At 40.5% G+C, this 17,063-nt stretch overlaps 1 protein-coding gene across 5 annotated transcripts in view; it reads right to left on the reverse strand.

Annotated features, from left to right (window-relative positions):
• The window catches only part of PAG1 (phosphoprotein membrane anchor with glycosphingolipid microdomains 1), a 111,768-nt gene that overhangs the window by 11,107 nt on the left and 83,598 nt on the right, over positions 1 to 17,063 (reverse strand). For all 5 annotated transcript variants that reach the window (XM_071421335.1, XM_071421332.1, XM_071421334.1 and 2 more), the window contains 5 exons: positions 11,764 to 11,975; positions 9,056 to 9,107; positions 8,443 to 8,539; positions 4,813 to 5,402; positions 287 to 346 (listed from right to left, as the gene is read on the reverse strand). In XM_071421335.1, the coding sequence (XP_071277436.1) occupies positions 287 to 346; positions 4,813 to 5,402; positions 8,443 to 8,539; positions 9,056 to 9,107; positions 11,764 to 11,888 (924 nt within the window). In that variant the 5' untranslated portion in view covers positions 11,889 to 11,975. The remainder of the gene's footprint in view (positions 1 to 286; positions 347 to 4,812; positions 5,403 to 8,442; positions 8,540 to 9,055; positions 9,108 to 11,763; positions 11,976 to 17,063) is intronic.

Below are 17,063 nucleotides of genomic sequence, written 5' to 3' on the forward strand. Positions count from 1 at the left end.
TGAGAAGGTCTTGCCATCCAAATCAAGAAACTACCCTAACAATCAACTAATTGTGGCTTCCTATTGTTTTCTGAAACTACCTTTAACCTATGGGCCTGAAATAACCATACGTTAGAATACCTCTGATTTTAGGAATGGTTCTCTGTGCAGAGAACCTTGGGCTTTCATTTTCCTTTCACACAAGTTTCACCTTTCTTGGATTCTGCTTAATCACCCAGAGCTTATGCTAATTTGTGCCTAAAAATTGGTCTCTAGTTAGTTACTGAATTTCATGCAAGAAACCTACCTCATCTTCTGTAAGAGATGGATCTTCCTCTCGAGACTTGTAAGACACTGAACTAAGCCTCTGTAAAAAAGGAAGAAAGAAAGAAAATAAAAGGCTCATTACCCATCAACAGTGTGAAATCTATAACAAAACCCTCCCATTATAATCAATACATTATACTTTATGTCATTTGCTCTCAACCTCCATTATACATAGCTAATACCCCCACCATTCAGAGTACTTCTCTGGAGATTACAGCCCTGAGGTTGGTAAAGCTTTTTTAATGTATCTGCTGTTATCCTGACCTGAAAAGGGTAAAAATAATGTAATGGTTAAAGAAACCACTGTACCACTGTATCCCTGCCTTTACACCTCTTATGAAGTATCTGCAGAGGCTTCTGAACAATTAGAAGTCAGCTGTTGTGATACACCAGTTGTCCTTTCACGGGATTTTCAGATACACTTTTAGATGACAGAAGAACAATACTCAGCTGACACCTTCTGGATGATTGTTACCCTTCATTCTGTAGATCCTGGTTGTGCTGCATGGGAGGGCTGTCCTCCACCCCTGGAATGCAGTTCCTGTGCAGAGGTGCTCAGCAGCCCAGCCTCACAACCACTCAGAGCTGCTGCAGCCCACCCTGAGCTGGAGCCAGGTCACACAGCAGAGTCACTGAAGGATGGAGGGCTTGGTTTGGTATCAAGTCTAATTTCAAGCATTTAAAGTGTTCTGTGTAAAACAGGTCATGAAACATCAGGGGAAAAGCATTTTGCTCTTATGAAAATCATCTTCAGACCTTCACAACAACAAAGCCCTGCTGCTGCACAGGTGGGCCAAGAAGGCTCTGCTGGACTCCTGCTCCAAAGTGATTCAGAGGGAGCCTTCCAGCACTGTAAAAGGCTGTATTTTGGACTTTCACACATCTTCTCCAACTAAAATACTTCATACCACCTCCAGTGCAAGCCAACATGGAGACATGGAGGACTAGAGCTATTTTCAGCATAGTTAATAAAATACTACTTCCAGGCACACAACTTGTTTTCTTTTTTTTTTTTTTTTTTTTTTTTTTTTCTCAGAGGCTCATTGTGGTAGATTCTTTCCTCCTTCCATTTTCTTGTTGTTTTTACTTCTGGTAAATACCAAACTCCAGGTTTCTGGGCACTTCTGACAGACCCTGGCCCAAAGTACACTGAAGTGCTGCCTGCTGCACCCAAAGAGTTTCCCTCACACTGACAAGCTCCCTCACTTATTTCTCACTGACTGGAGAACAGTGCTCTGTAATCTGTGGTTTGTTTACTCTTAAAAAAACCAACCAACCAACCAACTGAAAAAAAAACCCCAAAAAACCAAAAGAAAAAGGAAAAGTTCAAATATATTTTGGCCTTGTATTAAATCTGCTTCACTACAGCAACTTAGTTTAGTCTTTCCTATCTGCATCTATTTCTGCTGGGGAGTAAGCTACTAATTTCATCCTCACACATTAGAACAAGCATGTGCTCATAAAATTCTTCAGTGATTTTTCTGTCATCAGTGTGTCTATAAGCACCATGTGTCAGGACCCCTTCTACAGTTTCCCACTCAAGTATGACAAATACACCAGGGTGTTTGCCATCCTGTGCTGTTCCCCTGACACAGCATTCTTTCTTCTAAATGTGAAGCTTGTGACACATCCATTTTGGAGGATATTGTTATCTTGGAAACTTAAATCCCGCTTGCCCCTCAACATTTTGTACCTAGCAACATTTTAAACTAAGGTGAAACCTCAACAGTAGCAACACAAACAACGTGTCCTTATTTGCCTTCTGCTTTCTTTTTGTTCCTCAACAGCACTTGATATTTTGCTCTTTGGCTCAGCTGCTGCTCCTGACTTGGGCACAAGAACAAGAACATTCTCCTCTGATGCATTTGTAAGAGATGCTTTGCTCATCCTCAGACTGTGCAAGGCTGAAATCAGATGGCAGCAGCTGAATGGACACAGAGATAGCACTTCTACCACTGCTCACTCTGGAAAGACCTGGGTGAAAAAGGAGATTCATAATTCTTTTTTAAATAAAAGAAAGAACTAAAGAAATCTATTCTGCTTTTTCAGTTTTATTAGAAGAATGATGTTCAAGGTTTTGCAGGTGACAGAGGCCTGTAAGAGGGCCTTGTGCTGTTAAAAGTGTCTTTCTTCCCAAGTCTTTCCAAAGGATTTGGCTGGGTCACAGCCAAAAACCTGTTTAGGTAAATTTTCATCCGTTATTGCACAGCTGGCTCTTAAAAGGGTGCTTTGTAGTTTTCATGCTGTTATATACAGGAATGGTCTCTGGCTTGGTCCACCTAGTTCACTCCCAGACTGGAGTGCTTCAGGGACTGGCATGGGCTGGGCATCACCCTGGCTGCCCTCTTTTAGACAGTGAGACTGAGACAGCTTGGACACAGTCTGTTCTCTCTGCTGGCAGGTACAAGCCTTGGTTACACAGGTGTCGCCCTGCCTGTCCCTTCTATGTGCCCTCATCATAGTGAGGGAGACTTGCAGGACGTACACACAACCTCTGTCTTCATCAGGGCCAGGGCAGAAGGTTGAAGAGTTTGGGATACAGATGCCATGCTAAACAAAGCAGCTAAGTAGACTCATGGAAAGGAAGCAAAGCCAGGAACACCTATGAGTCTAACTAAAAGAGTTATCAGTGTAACATACATTTCCATGAACATCTTCATTCTGGTTGCCACATCGAAAAACCAGGCATTGCTCTGCATTGCTTGAGGCAGCAAAATACAGGGAAAAGCTATCATCATCACAACAGAAAAACAATCCCCCAGCCCCCTCCCCACACAATGCCAACAATAATGACATTTATATATTCCATCAATTACCATCTCCAGCTCTGCTGCAGCTGTAGCTCTCAAGGACAGGACAGGCACACCCCGATGCATAATGCATGTACCCAGCAGCGTGCACAGCAATGATCTGATGCTGCCCAAGATTTAACTCAGGGTGCCTTCAGCTCTGAATAAATTTTAATTAGACAAACACCTTTTTTTCTGGCACTTAGGGGACTGCATGTGTCATCTCTTGATTAATCCTTCAAAACCTGAACCATTTTAATCAATTCCCACTCCTGGCAGTTACTGACACGGCATACACGGTGTGCTGGGGAGCTACAGAGCAGCAAAGGCTTTTCCTTTGTATTGGTGCCTGGGAAATACAATTACTTTCTGCTAGTCTTTTCACACCTGGTAGGGAAAATATCACTTTTACACTAAGCTGTTTATCTAAAAGTTTAATTAGAAATTACTTATGGCTGGAATGTGGGAGGGGAGAAAGTTTCTGGATTATTGTTGACAGTCACATCTTAATTTTTTGCTTAATGAGCTCATTGTTGTAAAAATGTGCACTGAAGAGTCTAGCTATGCAATTTTTATACTGCAAGAAGTCTTCAGCTTATTCATTTAGACTATACTGTGCTTTACAAGTTACATGCTTAGTTATTTATTCAACAAGATACTCTTCTGCCTTCTTCCTGGATTATTGAAATTCTTCAAATAAGAGAACAACCAAAACCAAGTAACAGTGCCTCAGCTCTGCTGTGATTTTTCACATAAATGTTTACATTAAAAAGTCACATTACATCTTAAGAATTTTTTTGAAATTTTCATCAATACCTACCTAATATTATTTGATGACTCAGATACCAAAAATCTGCTAAACCTACAGTTCTTTCATTCACAATTAATAAGAAGATATCGAAATATTCTGAAAAATGCAAACTCAACAGTTTACGAAAAGTCTCTGCTATGATATGAAAGCATCCTTAAAATGACTTCCGATAAAAAACTATAAATGGGAAAAGAAACTGTTGAAAATGTCATAAATTTATATTTCAATGAATTCACCACAACTTGTTCCTAGGGAGGAAGCATAAGCTGCTGAGAAAACTTAACTTTTGGCTGTGATTTCAGCACTTAGAAATTCCTGACACTCTGTTTATATGTGACATGCAGAATTTGACAAATATAAAAGCATACAGCTGCAATCTCTCTCTCTTTCTATCCCTCTCTCCTACAGCAAAAGACAAAGTGAGTGCATAACACTTGCACAGCTAAGTCAAAGTGGCCCAACGAAAGAGGCACATCTAAAGTAAGGACGTCCAACAAGGATGCTCCCCTCTCCTTTTTGTAAGTTGCAGTTTCATTAGAAAAAAAAGGACAATATATAGATGGTGACAGAGATACTGGATGCCCTTTGTAATAGCTTCCACAAGTATAATACCATCAAACAAAGAAGTAGAAGCCTCCTATGCAATTCCTGGATAATATTTGGGAAAAGGCTTTTGTATTGCATAGCTGCAACAATCAAAAATACAGGCAGCAATAGAATGAGCATATACCTCTAACACAAAGATTCTACTATACATTATCATATTTCCATTTACAGTCTTGCTTCATCTTGAGTGGGGTTTCTTTCTTGTTGTTATTTATTACTGAAAAATAAAATCCTCTCCCACCCATATGTTCTCAATCATTATTTGGCTGTTTGATGAGGACAAATATTTGTAGTATTTACCTTTTCTGGTTTACTTGCTCCTTCTGTCACTTCTTCTTCCACTTCTTTTTCTTGCACATTTTCATTTTCATCAAGAAGTTTCATGGGTACTGGAGGGGGAAGCTCATCCTCTACATCTGGTATGTTGTCAAGAGGACTTTCTGAATTTGCACTTTGGCGACTCTTCTTATTTCGGTCAACAGATGCATATTCTGCTGACTCAATTCTGCACTCAGGAATCTGGCTCTGACCTTCAGAAACTGTCAGTGAAGCCTTTGATTTGCAGCTAGAGCTCCCTTCCATGCTGACTACTGCTCCAACATCTTTAATTTCCTTCACAGTTTCATACAAGCAGTCTTCAACTATGTTCTCTTGAGAAGAGCTGTCTTTCAAGACTTCATAAGGCCCTTCCATTCCAAGACCTTGATCATTTTCTGCATTTCTAGATGAGATTATAGTTTCCATGGGGTTGTTAGGGGGAATACTGGGTAGCTCCCGGCTCTGGTGACATTTTATAGACTTTCCAAGGGTATCCTGTTGATCTAGTAGATCAGATGTCTGTACTTCTTCATAAGGCTGGATACAGGCAGCTGTACTGTCCTCAGAAAGAACTAAAGAAAATTACAGAGAAGTATTACAAACAAAGGCATAACTAAAAGGTGTGATTTGGTACTCTCTACATCACTTTTTTTTGGTGACATGCTGGAAAGGATAAATGATGCTAATGCTTGGAAATGCCTAGTGCTTTTTGCTTTTGGCTTATCAGAAGGTTTCAGTTACAGACATTTCTGCACTCTACTGGTAAAATGTCTTTCTCACAACATCTAAAATAGTCTGTACACCCCCAAGTCACATTATATGGCAACAGCATTCACTGTCAGAACAGGGGGTGGGATATTCAGCTGCCTTGTACTCAGTTTCACTGAATGATTACAGAGTGCTCAATAGTCTCAGATGGGAAACAGGTGGGAGGCCTCAAATCAAGCGCCTTAAAAAAATCCTTGTCAGATTTTCCTCTTTGCATTTCCCCATCCTTTGGAATCAAAAGGAAAGCGTTCCTTCTTCCTCCCCACCATCCTCCAGCTTGTTTAACATGCTGGCCCAGTTCTGGTTGGAGCTGCACTTTGCTCAGCCCTCCCTGCAGGCTCCAGCAGGAGCTCCCCACCGAGGGCTGAGCCATCCTTCTCTTAGTCTCGCAGCACATAATGCTGGTTGACAACCTACTAACGAGCTGGCCATATGCACAAGAGACAAGACTAGACTTCAGGAGGTAGTGGCAGGCAGAACATGTTGTTTCAGGTCCCAGAAGTGGGCCACATGTCACTGTCACTAGAGGAATGAGGGACTGAAATGTATGGGGCTTCTCATCTCACAGCACACGTGTGACATTTGCATACATTCATGGGCATATACAAGCATGTTTCAAGCACGGTAGGTAACTTTACCTCACACTATTTCTTTAAAAAATCACTTCTGAACAGCTTTACTTTTCCTAGTACAGTTCCTAAGGCACTATCTCAAAAAAAACAACCCATTCTCTGTGTCCTTCAGTGTGTTTGACATGGTGACAGAAGCATTGCCAAAGCAATCGATGCCCTTGATTTGGTGGTTGCCATGGACATTGCTTTCTCTTGTGTTCAGGGCATGCAGACAGTCAGCACCTGCAGGGAGCCATACCCTGACTGCAAAACTCAGGACAGAACTGGAGGTGTGAGATGATAATCACTGAATGGGAGATAGGAGTTTTGCCTTTCTGCTCCTTGATTCTAGGGATTTCTGTGCTGTGCTGAGCACCCTTACAGAACCCAGAAAGCACACACTCCATTCAGGCTGGAGGGGATAATCAAAAGCAATGAAAGCTTAAGTTTCTGTATTTTTGTGGGAATGGGTGGTAGCACAGAAGGGGTTGGTGTAGCTGAAGGGTTGGCATAGATAAGACAATGCTGGCAGGTTGGGTAAAGGAAAAAGCATAGCATTTGATGGTTCTTCTTCCATAGCCCTGCCCCTGCTCAAAAAGCTAGCAGAAACAATAATAAAAAGAACTATTAACAAAAAGTGCATAAATTAGAAGTAAGAAATTGAAGCACAGGGGTTTGGGTTATTCAGAAGGGCTGTTATGCAGAGTGTAAGCTGAGTATAATATCAGACAGACAGTCTGAAAACTGTCTGCTGCTTGATAGCACACCTTTTAGTAGCAGCTCTGACAGCTGCACATGTGGTGACTCATGGCAGAGAGAAATACTTCCATTCTGAAGGGCCTTGCTCTGCACATCAAGTCCCTCAGGGAAGCAAACACCTACATACACAATAAGCCAATGGATGGGAACAGCAATTAGCTGCAAAAATGAAGTTTAAAAATTACTTTGGATGCTTGTCTCTAAGGGGTAAAGTCTGAATAGCTTAGCCTCTGGTTGCAGGAGATGAGGAGAGAGCTGTAAGTTGGAGTGCAGCCCCTGGTGTTGGTGTTAGTGTGAAGACAACAGTTGGCTCCCAGTGGCTCTGAGCTGAGAGTGAGTTTATTTTTAGGTGCAGCTGAGTAAAATATTTTCCAGTGATACTTCAGGGTGAATCATTTTGAGTGTTCAGCAAAGCAAAGACTAAGGAAAAAAAAGGAAGCCTATTTATGTTGCCTGTTTTCTAAAATATAAAAATGTAAGTGACAGCACAGCACAGGACTGTGATCCAAAGCTGTAATCCCTGGAGGAGGACATGAAATATGTCCCTAGGTTCCTGGAGCACTTTTGAAACTCTAAGGTGGGTGCAGCTTCATCTTCTGGTTTTATGCCAGTTCCATAGCTTACCAAGGTTAGGGAAGGTCCCATTCTCTGCCTGATGACCTGGTCAATCTGCAGGTATGGCTTGGTGACCCAGACCTGGTGGCCCAGGAGAGGACCTCAGCAGCTCCCAGTGCTGGGAGCAGCAGTGTGGGGCTGTACCAGAGCACGCCCAGGAGTGTGTGGATGCCATGGGAAAGAGAGAGAGAAACACAAGTGTTCCCACAGCAGCTTGTGAGAATTTTCAGGGAGTTGTAAGAATGTAATAACTTGTTAGTATAAACAATCTGCAGGTGGTGTTTTTCTACTTTGTCTTTCTGTTCTTCTCAAAGATGGTGTATGAGAAAGGTGTTTTTGTTAACCAGCCAATCAAACAGAGTGTATCATTTATTATCATTTTAATATAGTTTTTTATCATTTTATTATCGTTTATTATCACTCTATATTATTACCGTTTATTATCACTCTATGTTATTATCGTTTATTATCACTCTATAAAAACCACGTGGTTCTTTAGAATAAAGCCTTCTTTGCTCTTTCTGCAATACTGCCTCTCACCTGCTCCTGTGTCATTCTCAACACAAGAGTAACAGGAGTGGAGATGCAGCCTAAACCACCCAAACCTCCATGAGATGATCACCTCCACTGACCTCCAAGCAAGGCAAACGACTCCATGGCATTTTTGAACTTGGCTGTGAGGTCTGTGTGATCTGCTGTCAGCCAGCAGAGGTGTGCAGAGTATTCTGACAAATGGCTTGCCTGTGTGCTTGGAAAGCTGCTGGCTGAAAGCCTGAGACCTGAGGGATCAGCAGCGTTCAGCTGAGGAGGGAGCTTGGGCCCCTGGCTCATCCCACCCGCAGGGGCTGCCCGGACTCACCCTCTCCGTTGCTGAGGGCTCCGTTCTGTTCACTGTTTGGGGGAGGCTCTGTTACAGAGCTGGTGATGGAATGGCTGAACACCTCCTTCTCAGAAGGCTGCAACACAGATCAGAGACCCCCAGATCACAACCAACATTCACATGAATGCACACACAAGAAATTGCATTCCCATCTCTGGGGCTCTGACCCACAGGTATTACTGGCAGGAGAAGCAAACCATGCCAGCTAGATTCAAAGATTTAAGTGCTGTTAAAAAGAAATAAATGCCAAGATGTCCAGAGTGATGCCCTTTTCAAGCTTTTTTATGGTACTAGACATTGCTATGGCTTCACCCATGAGAAGACAGCAACTGACAAAGGGTACACTGCCTTGGGCTGCAAATGGAGTGAAGGGAAGGCTGGAGTACAGTGGTGGCAGAAAGGGCACTGAGAAAGTGCAGATTATCAGGATCTACACGAGTTTTCCTCCTCTTCCCATTCTGCAACTTTTAAAGTTTCCCATGCTCAACCATCTCAAAATTCCTGAGCTATTTTCTAATCTGTTGTATTTTGCAAGGAGCTTGGTACAAACCAACCACAAGACAGACAAAAGCTGCCAGAAATAAATACTTACCACATTCATCAGATTTTCATGATCTCCATTCTGACTTTTTGCCTTCTTTTCCCTTAATGAAAAAGACACATGAATTTTTACTACAAATTATGCTAATATACAAATACCAATCATTCATAGACCTTACACTCCTGCAGGGAACAGAACTATGATTCACAATAATATTGAACATGGAATAACTGAAAATTATTACAGCAATTGGTATGACCTCTGTGTAAAAACACCATTGAGGCAGAATGGTGATAAACATAACTGAAGAGGTACAACAAACACACAAAACCTTTCTTCTCACTCAATGTAAGATCACAGTGAGAAGTGACTGATGGTTATTACAATATAATATAAATAATGATGTAGAGACAGGACATGGGGGAATGGCTTCAAACTGAAAGGGAGTAAGTTTAGATTAAATATTAGGAAAACATTCTTTACTGTGAGGGTGGTGAGACACTGGAACAAATTGCTCCAAGAAGTAACTACTGGTGGATGCCCCATCCCTGGCAGTGTTCAAGGCCAGGCTGGATGGAGCTCTGAGCAATCTGGTCTAGTTCCCTGTGACAGGGAATTAGATGATCTTTAAAGTCCCTTCCAACCCAGGCCATTCTATGATTCTATGATAATAAAAATATAATTCTTTAATTTAATAATATCTGAAATTCTCAGATATACATTCTGGTTACAGACTACTTAGGAAGTCCCTTAAACTGTGTCAGAAAAAAAGTGTGTATCCTATGAGGAATTAGAAAAGGCCAACAAAATCCAGATAACTAAAAATGCCAGTCAAATTGATAATAGGCATGAGCAGTTCAAAAAGGTGTACAAATTTCATAGCAGCAGGGGCCTACATTTTTAAAGGAATCCTGCTTCCCTGGGTCCTTCAAAGGAGTCTAAGTATGGATCACATTTCCATTTTTACCATTTGGGAAATATAGCCCTTATTCAGAAATACTGCAATAAAGTATGAGCTTAAAATAATGTTAGTCCTTCCCCTAGATGAAAAGTCATATAAAAATGTGAGAAAATATTGACAAGATGAAACTTTTGCTTCCTCTGAAGTCTGCAGTGAACTGTACTTCCACATTAGCAACTGTTAAAACTCTACCTAATTGGGAAATACCAAAACAGCAAGTGAGCATGCACCAATGCACAGCAGAGAAAGTTAAAAGCTGAATTTCCTCTCTGGAAATTTTTCTGACTCTGATATTTTAGAAAGAACAAATTTTATTCAGTTTTCTATGTCCTCATCCATTTCTGAACAGGAAGTCAGGAAGAAATTCTGCACAATTGCATTTATGCATAAACAACCTGCCCTACAAAATGACCTGAAACAACATATAATATGTCCAAACTAGCAACACAAGAATTTATTAAAAAACATCACCAGAATATTTCAGGCAATGTATCTCTGTAACTGCAAAGATCACTCAGTGGTTTGACACATCTTTCTAGAGATGTTTCAAGGACTGGTGTGTTACAAAACAAAACACAGAATTATAAAGTCATTTGGGTTGGAAAAGGCCTTAAAGATGATACACATTACCTAAATACAATGTCTGTGGACTGAAGAATATTTAAAATAGGGTTTCTACTTTTAAATAATTTTAAAAAAAATTCTACTATTTTTTACACAGATATCACAGGAAACTGTGACAATAAGAAGATACTGAAGTGTCAACTCACAGTTTACAAAAGTGTTTCTCCTGAATCACAGGAAATTACATGTTCTAACTTAGGCCTTTTAGGGTTTCAATCAACTTTGGGACCTATCTTTGCTCACAGCTGTTTTTTGCATGGTGGGCATTAGATAAATCCTGCTGAAAAACAAAGCCTTCCACTGTAGACACATCCTATGCCAATACAGGGCATTTTATGGCTGCATAATTTCCTCAGTGTTCTCAAGGAATGAAAGCACATGCTCCTTATAGGCACATGCATCCAAACTGCAGATTTTGCTGCTGTACTGGATTTTTCTCCCCATAGACTTGGCTGATTCAGCTGTGCTTACAAAAAATAACAGTATGGGCCACAGCAGTGCCACTCCTCACAGTGAAGGGTCTGCCTGCTCTGGCCTGTGGAAGGGCACCATGGACAGACTGCAGGCTGCCCCTCTCCCTGTGCAGCCAGCAGGGCTCAGAGTACCTGTCATGAAGGAGCCTTGAAACATGCATAAACAAAGTCAGTAGAAGTGCCTGTATTGGTCAAATTGAATCCCCTTATGGAGAAGAAAATAAGGATAAGGCAGAAGGCATTAATTAGTACCACTGTTTGATCCTTACTCGTTTTTGCACGAAAGGCAGGATCAATACTATATATATTCCCAATACATCAGGAATGGCCACAGCAAAGCTGAAATACATAATCACTTCCTTTTCCTTTTTACCTAGGCTTTTTTTTGGTCCTGTTTAGCCCACATAATGTTCTCAGTTTCAGCTTAGGGGTGTGACCTGCTAACACTCAGTGTCTACCTGGGCTGTGCTTCAGGCTTCTGCTTAGGGGAAACCACCAAATAAACACAATCATGTACTTCCTTCACAGCAAAAGAAAAATACAATTAGATTCTAGAATTAATAGAACTGTTCAAACTGAAGTTTGCTCTGAGAAAGGTACCTTTCTTTTTTAATTTCTGTACCTCAGTCCTCAGTATTTCCTGCTAACTATTTATACATGAAGCTGTGTCCAAAGTGAACCATTAAGCCCTGGAGCCTTACCCATTGCAGCTGGAGCAAAGGAAGATGAGGAAGGTGAGGAACAAGAGTGTTGTCATGGCTGCCAAACTTCCCCACAGGATTACGTGGATCTGTCCAGTGCCTAAAAAAACACCCTCTAGCCCCATGGTACTAGCAGGAGCTGGGATCACTTGGGGTTGAAGAAGTTACTCCTTGAAGAAGACTGACATCTGTGCTGCATGCACCTTCTGTTTCTGCAGAAGGAAAGAAAAACACCATCAGAGGTTAAGAGAAATTTTGAAGATAATGAATCTGACAGCTACAAGTCTGGCAGGAGAGATTTTCAAATCCAGATCTTATGAAAACCAGTTTCAAGTACAAGCCAGCCAGCCAAAGAGATTTTCAGCTACATTTCTGATAGTAACATAGAACAGATCTGTCAAATATTAACACAAGCTGTTACCTATCTACAATCTCAATGTGAATAAAAGGTAGTACAGCATCTCTGTACTTGTATCTTCAGGAAAAGATTTATAAATCTGCTTTGAGGGCCAGACTAATCTATTTTGTGGTTATATTTGCAAATTTCATTGAAAAGTGAGCTTTCAAAAACATCTACAACTTCTGCAAAGTTAACAAGCCAAAGAGCTGCAGCAAACATTCACCTCCTTCTCTCTCAGTCTCTCCTGCCTGCATGTGATTGGAGGCTTAAAGTGCAGTGACAAATAAACCAGGTAAGTCTTTGAAAGGAATACCACAAACACCTTTCTCACAGCAGATAAGATCCCGTCTTATTTCTGTGTGACATGCTTATTTTCATAATAGTGTGTCTGGAGAGTAACAATACTGAACTTTCTTTTTTAGCTTCTCCCCACCTGAGTCTGAGAAACAACAGAGCAAAGTAAACAGGGTGTTTTTTAAGAACTTGAATAAATACAACTACACTACAGCACAGCAGCCCATGGGGAAGACTCCTGGGTAAACCTTACTTGTGACATACAAGTTTTGGTATACAATATATTCTAAAATTCTGTACATACATTTAATGCAATACATTGTTGACATAGCAAAACTAAAAAGAAGTTATTAATTCTTCACTGCTGAAGGTATCAATTCCTCCATAATTTGGGAACAGGTTATGCAAAGCCTATTTACAGGCTTTCAGCCTAACTTGATTGATAAAAACTGAAATAGAATACAATTGCTAAGAAATGAGGAGATATATTTTGGGAATGAAAAAGTAGCACAAATATAAGATTGACAATGTCTAAAGCCACTAATGACTTACTTCAATGCATACATTTTCATAGAATTTCTTTTTTGGTATAGGAAATTTGTATGTAGATATATTTATTTCTTTGCAGCAGAAGCATCCTTTGTAAAAACAAATTCAACTAGGTACTAATATCATACTTGTATATAAAAACATATCACCATTTTCTTATTAAAATCTTACAAGAAAAGAAGATTTATCCCCAGAAAAAGGCCACTCAGATCAAAGTAAATCTGGTGAATCAGAGAAGATATTAGCTACACATAACAACTAAGTTAGGTGACTGGGTAGTTTGGGTAGCTCTTACAAGTAACATTTCTGTTCCTGCATAAAATGAACTCATTAATTTCAACCATGCAGGAACAGACTTCTGAACACCTTCCATGAAGAACTTTACTAATTTATCCACAGTGGATAAATGCTTTTTTAAAAAAAATTTCCCTTTAGGTAATAATGGCATTGGATATAAATTGAAATGGGAAGAAACAAACAAAAGATGGGAGAAGTTGCTGATCCTGAAAATGACCAATTTCAAGGTGTAGTTAAATATTTTTAGTTTGGGCAAGAAAGAAGAAAGCCAGACATTGTGTAACTTCTCCAAATCCCTAAATACACAGGAAGAACAGGTGCCACACACCTTGGCAAAGCACAAACATCTCACTGGTAGTTTTGAGCACTGACAGCCAAGAGCCACCGCTCCTCAGCAATGACCACTGCCAGGCAATGTGCCTCTCTGCTTATCCTGGCAGAGCCTGGAAAAGCAAACATTTAAAAGCAGAGGCAGATCACTCTAAAAGTTGTGCATGCAGCAGATGACACAGCTCTGCCTCATCCTTATTTTAAAGCCCAGGTTGGGTTAATTTCTACCGTGAGTCACAGTCATAGCACTGGCTGTGAAATGGAGAGACCTTAAGGGAAACTGAATCAGGTTTAGTCAGGAGAAAACTTGGTGTAATGCCCACAAATACCTCTGTGATGTCATGCAAGGGCACTGTGCACTGGGATGGATTCCTGTAAAGGTGACGGACTGTCCTCATCCAGAAAACATTACAAAGCACACTGTGCTGGCTGCCTTAACTAGCCCCAAACCGTTGTTAAGATGGTTGAATAGAAAGTACTTCCCTTTTAAGCTTTACTTTTTTGTGAATTTTCAAAGACATTTTCTGCCCTGCTAAAACTTAAAATTCATGAAAAATCTTTTTGTTTCTTTTGTCCAATCCTTTTGCCTTCAAAATCCCCTAATTTTCTTTTTTCCTTGGGAAAAAAAAAAGAAATGAAAATGGAATGTAAAGACAAAGGAAACTGAGCAAAATAATTTTTCAGCATTTTTGTTATCTTTTTTCCCTAGTTTTCCCAAGAAATAAAAAGAATGCAAATGAAAACAAGAAACTATTTTTTTTAATATTGAAATAAAGAAGGAAGAAGGAAAGAAGGAAAGAAGGAGAGAAAGGAGAGAAAGAAAGAAAGAAAGAAAAAGAAAGAAAGAAAGAAAGAAAGAAAGAAAGAAAGAAAGAAAGAAAGAAAGAAAGAAAGAAAGAAAGGAAGAAAGGAAGAAAGGAAGAAAGGAAGAAAGGAAGAAAGGAAGAAAGGAAGAAAGAAAGAAAGAAAGGAAGAAAGGAAGAAAGGAAGAAAGGAAGAAAGAAAGAAAGAAAGAAAGAAAGAAAGAAAGAAAGAAAGAAGAAAGAGAATAGGGATTTAAAGTACTTTTCTTAAAACAGAAGCACATTTTTATTTTCTTTTAGAGCAGACACAGACCTGTCTTGAAAGATACTTAAATTATTTCTACTACTAAGTTTATAATTTTGTATCTACTCTGAAGAAGGATACTCTACTCTCAAAAGACTAAGTAATGTAATTTAAGCTAATACTGTAAGGAAAGTGGGTTTTTAATATTCTAAATATATATTCTGAAGTTTCCATGACTTTAAATAAAGATAATATTTAAGCTAAGGAAAGCTAAGGCTACATGGGGAGCAGCCCCATGGAAAAGCTCTGTCTTTGAAGGCTTCAGTAAGAGTTAGGAAATGTTGGTCTGAGCCAGAGCAGATGGAGCTCAGACTGAACTTCAAAAGGAGTGAGATCAGAAGGAGTCAGTCAAGGAAGACCTCTATGAGTGATGTCAGGAGTGAAGCACAAGACATGAGGCATCCCACCAGGCAGAAGTCAAAGCAGCAAAGGGAATGACCAAGGCCAGATGATGTAGTTAATTTACAAGAAAGAAGCACAAAATGCTTTGACTGTACGCTGAGAGAAAGAGGTCAGAACAGGACAGAAAAGCACAGTGGCACTTGAACCAGGGGAGGCGACTGCTGCAGACACCTGTGCAAGCAGAACAGAGAAATAACAGGAACAGACTGATGACAGGTGAAGCCCTGAATGAAGGAAGCCGACCAGGCAAAACGTGACAAGTGACTCCTCTCAGCTCCTTGAACAGCAGGAGTTTAGCATAAGTGCTAAAGGACCTAGAATCTGCTCAGCACACATGACAACCAGAAGTAAATACAATTATAACATAAAAACACCTCAGCCTGCCATACCTAAAGGGGACTCAGAAGAAAACTAGTGAGGGACTTTTTTTAAAGGGCATGTAGTGATGGAACAAGGGGGAATGGCTTTAAACTGAGAGTAAATTTAGACTAGATCTCAAAGGAAATTTTTTTACAGTGAGGGTGGTGAGGCACTGGAACAGGTTGCCCAGAGAAGTTGAGGATGCCCCATCCCTAGAAGTGTTAAACACCAGCTTGGATGGAGCTCTGAGCAACCTGGTCTAGTGAAAAGTGTCCCTGCCCTGGCAGGTGAGTTGGAACTGGAGGAACTTTAATGTCCCTTCCAACCCAGGCCATTCTATGATTCTGTGGTTCTAGATTAACCCTCTGTGAACCCTTATCATGTAATGACATCAGAGGGCTTACTCCTTCTGTTTAATGCCTCCCAAAAAATGAGGTTGAAATAATATTCACCCAGGCTGGGGAATATTCCAGGAGAGCTCCTGGAATGCTTGAAGCTGGACCAGCACCCATCAGCTGCCCCAACCAGCTCTGGACAGAAACCTGGCAAAGACATAGATTGAAAACACAACTGCCTGAACTCCCTCTGCTTCCCTACGTGAAAGTCTGGACACTAAAACATCAATACCTTGGGTTTAGGAGATGTTCCTGAGGCTAGCTTTAAAGAGAAGCTTATTTGAAATCATAACGATGGAACAACAAGCAGCTAATTAATTTTTAAGAGCTTTCTGACGGCTGAAACGATTCACTCCTGCTCCTACAATAGAAAGTGATATTGTGCTGCCCTCTGGTGAATGTCTCTGTTCGGGGTCTGGGATTTGTGGCTCTTACGAGGTGCTTCAGAGCTCGGTGCAAACTCTGGAGTTCAGTGGGGCCCTTCATTTGTCAGCCTCAAAACCTGAGTCCTACCTCCACCCCTGGAAGTCTGTCAGACTCAAATAGTTCAAGCTTGCAGACAGACACTGCTGAGACAGAACAGTGGTCAGTGGAACTGTTTGGGGTTTTAAAAATTATTTTCCTGTGTGACAACCCTTTAAAGATGAAGATTTCTTCACTGTACCCTTTCCACAGAACTCTGCACACAAGTTGTTGGGGATGCTGAACTCTTAAAGAGAATAACAGAGAAAGGCCTGGAACATGAGGCTAAGAAACCTGGTTATTTAATCTATGGCAAAATCTAAACAATAGTCTGCATTTACATGCCAAAGTCACTACCAGTTCAGAAAACTAATCTTTACACTATATTGGATAAAATTTTTTCTTCTTGAGGGAACTTCTTGCTTTTTAGACATCAATATTTGCCATTACCGAAATCCCTATGATAAATGATGCCTGTAGCCATTCCTCAAAATTGCACTTAAATGCCCTATTATATTTGTGGTTTCAAAATGACAGATATTTTGTTGCATAAGCCACGCTTTTATGGTGAATAATGTGTTATTTTTGCTTGCGGCTGTTGCAGGGATAAAGCAGAGCTGAGGCAGTTCAGGATGATGTGATGATGAAGAGAATGCAATTTTGGTTCCAAAAAACCTGTATCTGCAGTGAAGCAGATAGACAGG

Source organism: Agelaius tricolor, unplaced genomic scaffold, assembly GCF_023055355.1.
Source record: "Agelaius tricolor isolate 1412-34295 unplaced genomic scaffold, bAgeTri1.0.p SCAF_2, whole genome shotgun sequence".
In the NCBI taxonomy this organism is placed as follows: domain Eukaryota; kingdom Metazoa; phylum Chordata; class Aves; order Passeriformes; family Icteridae; genus Agelaius; species Agelaius tricolor.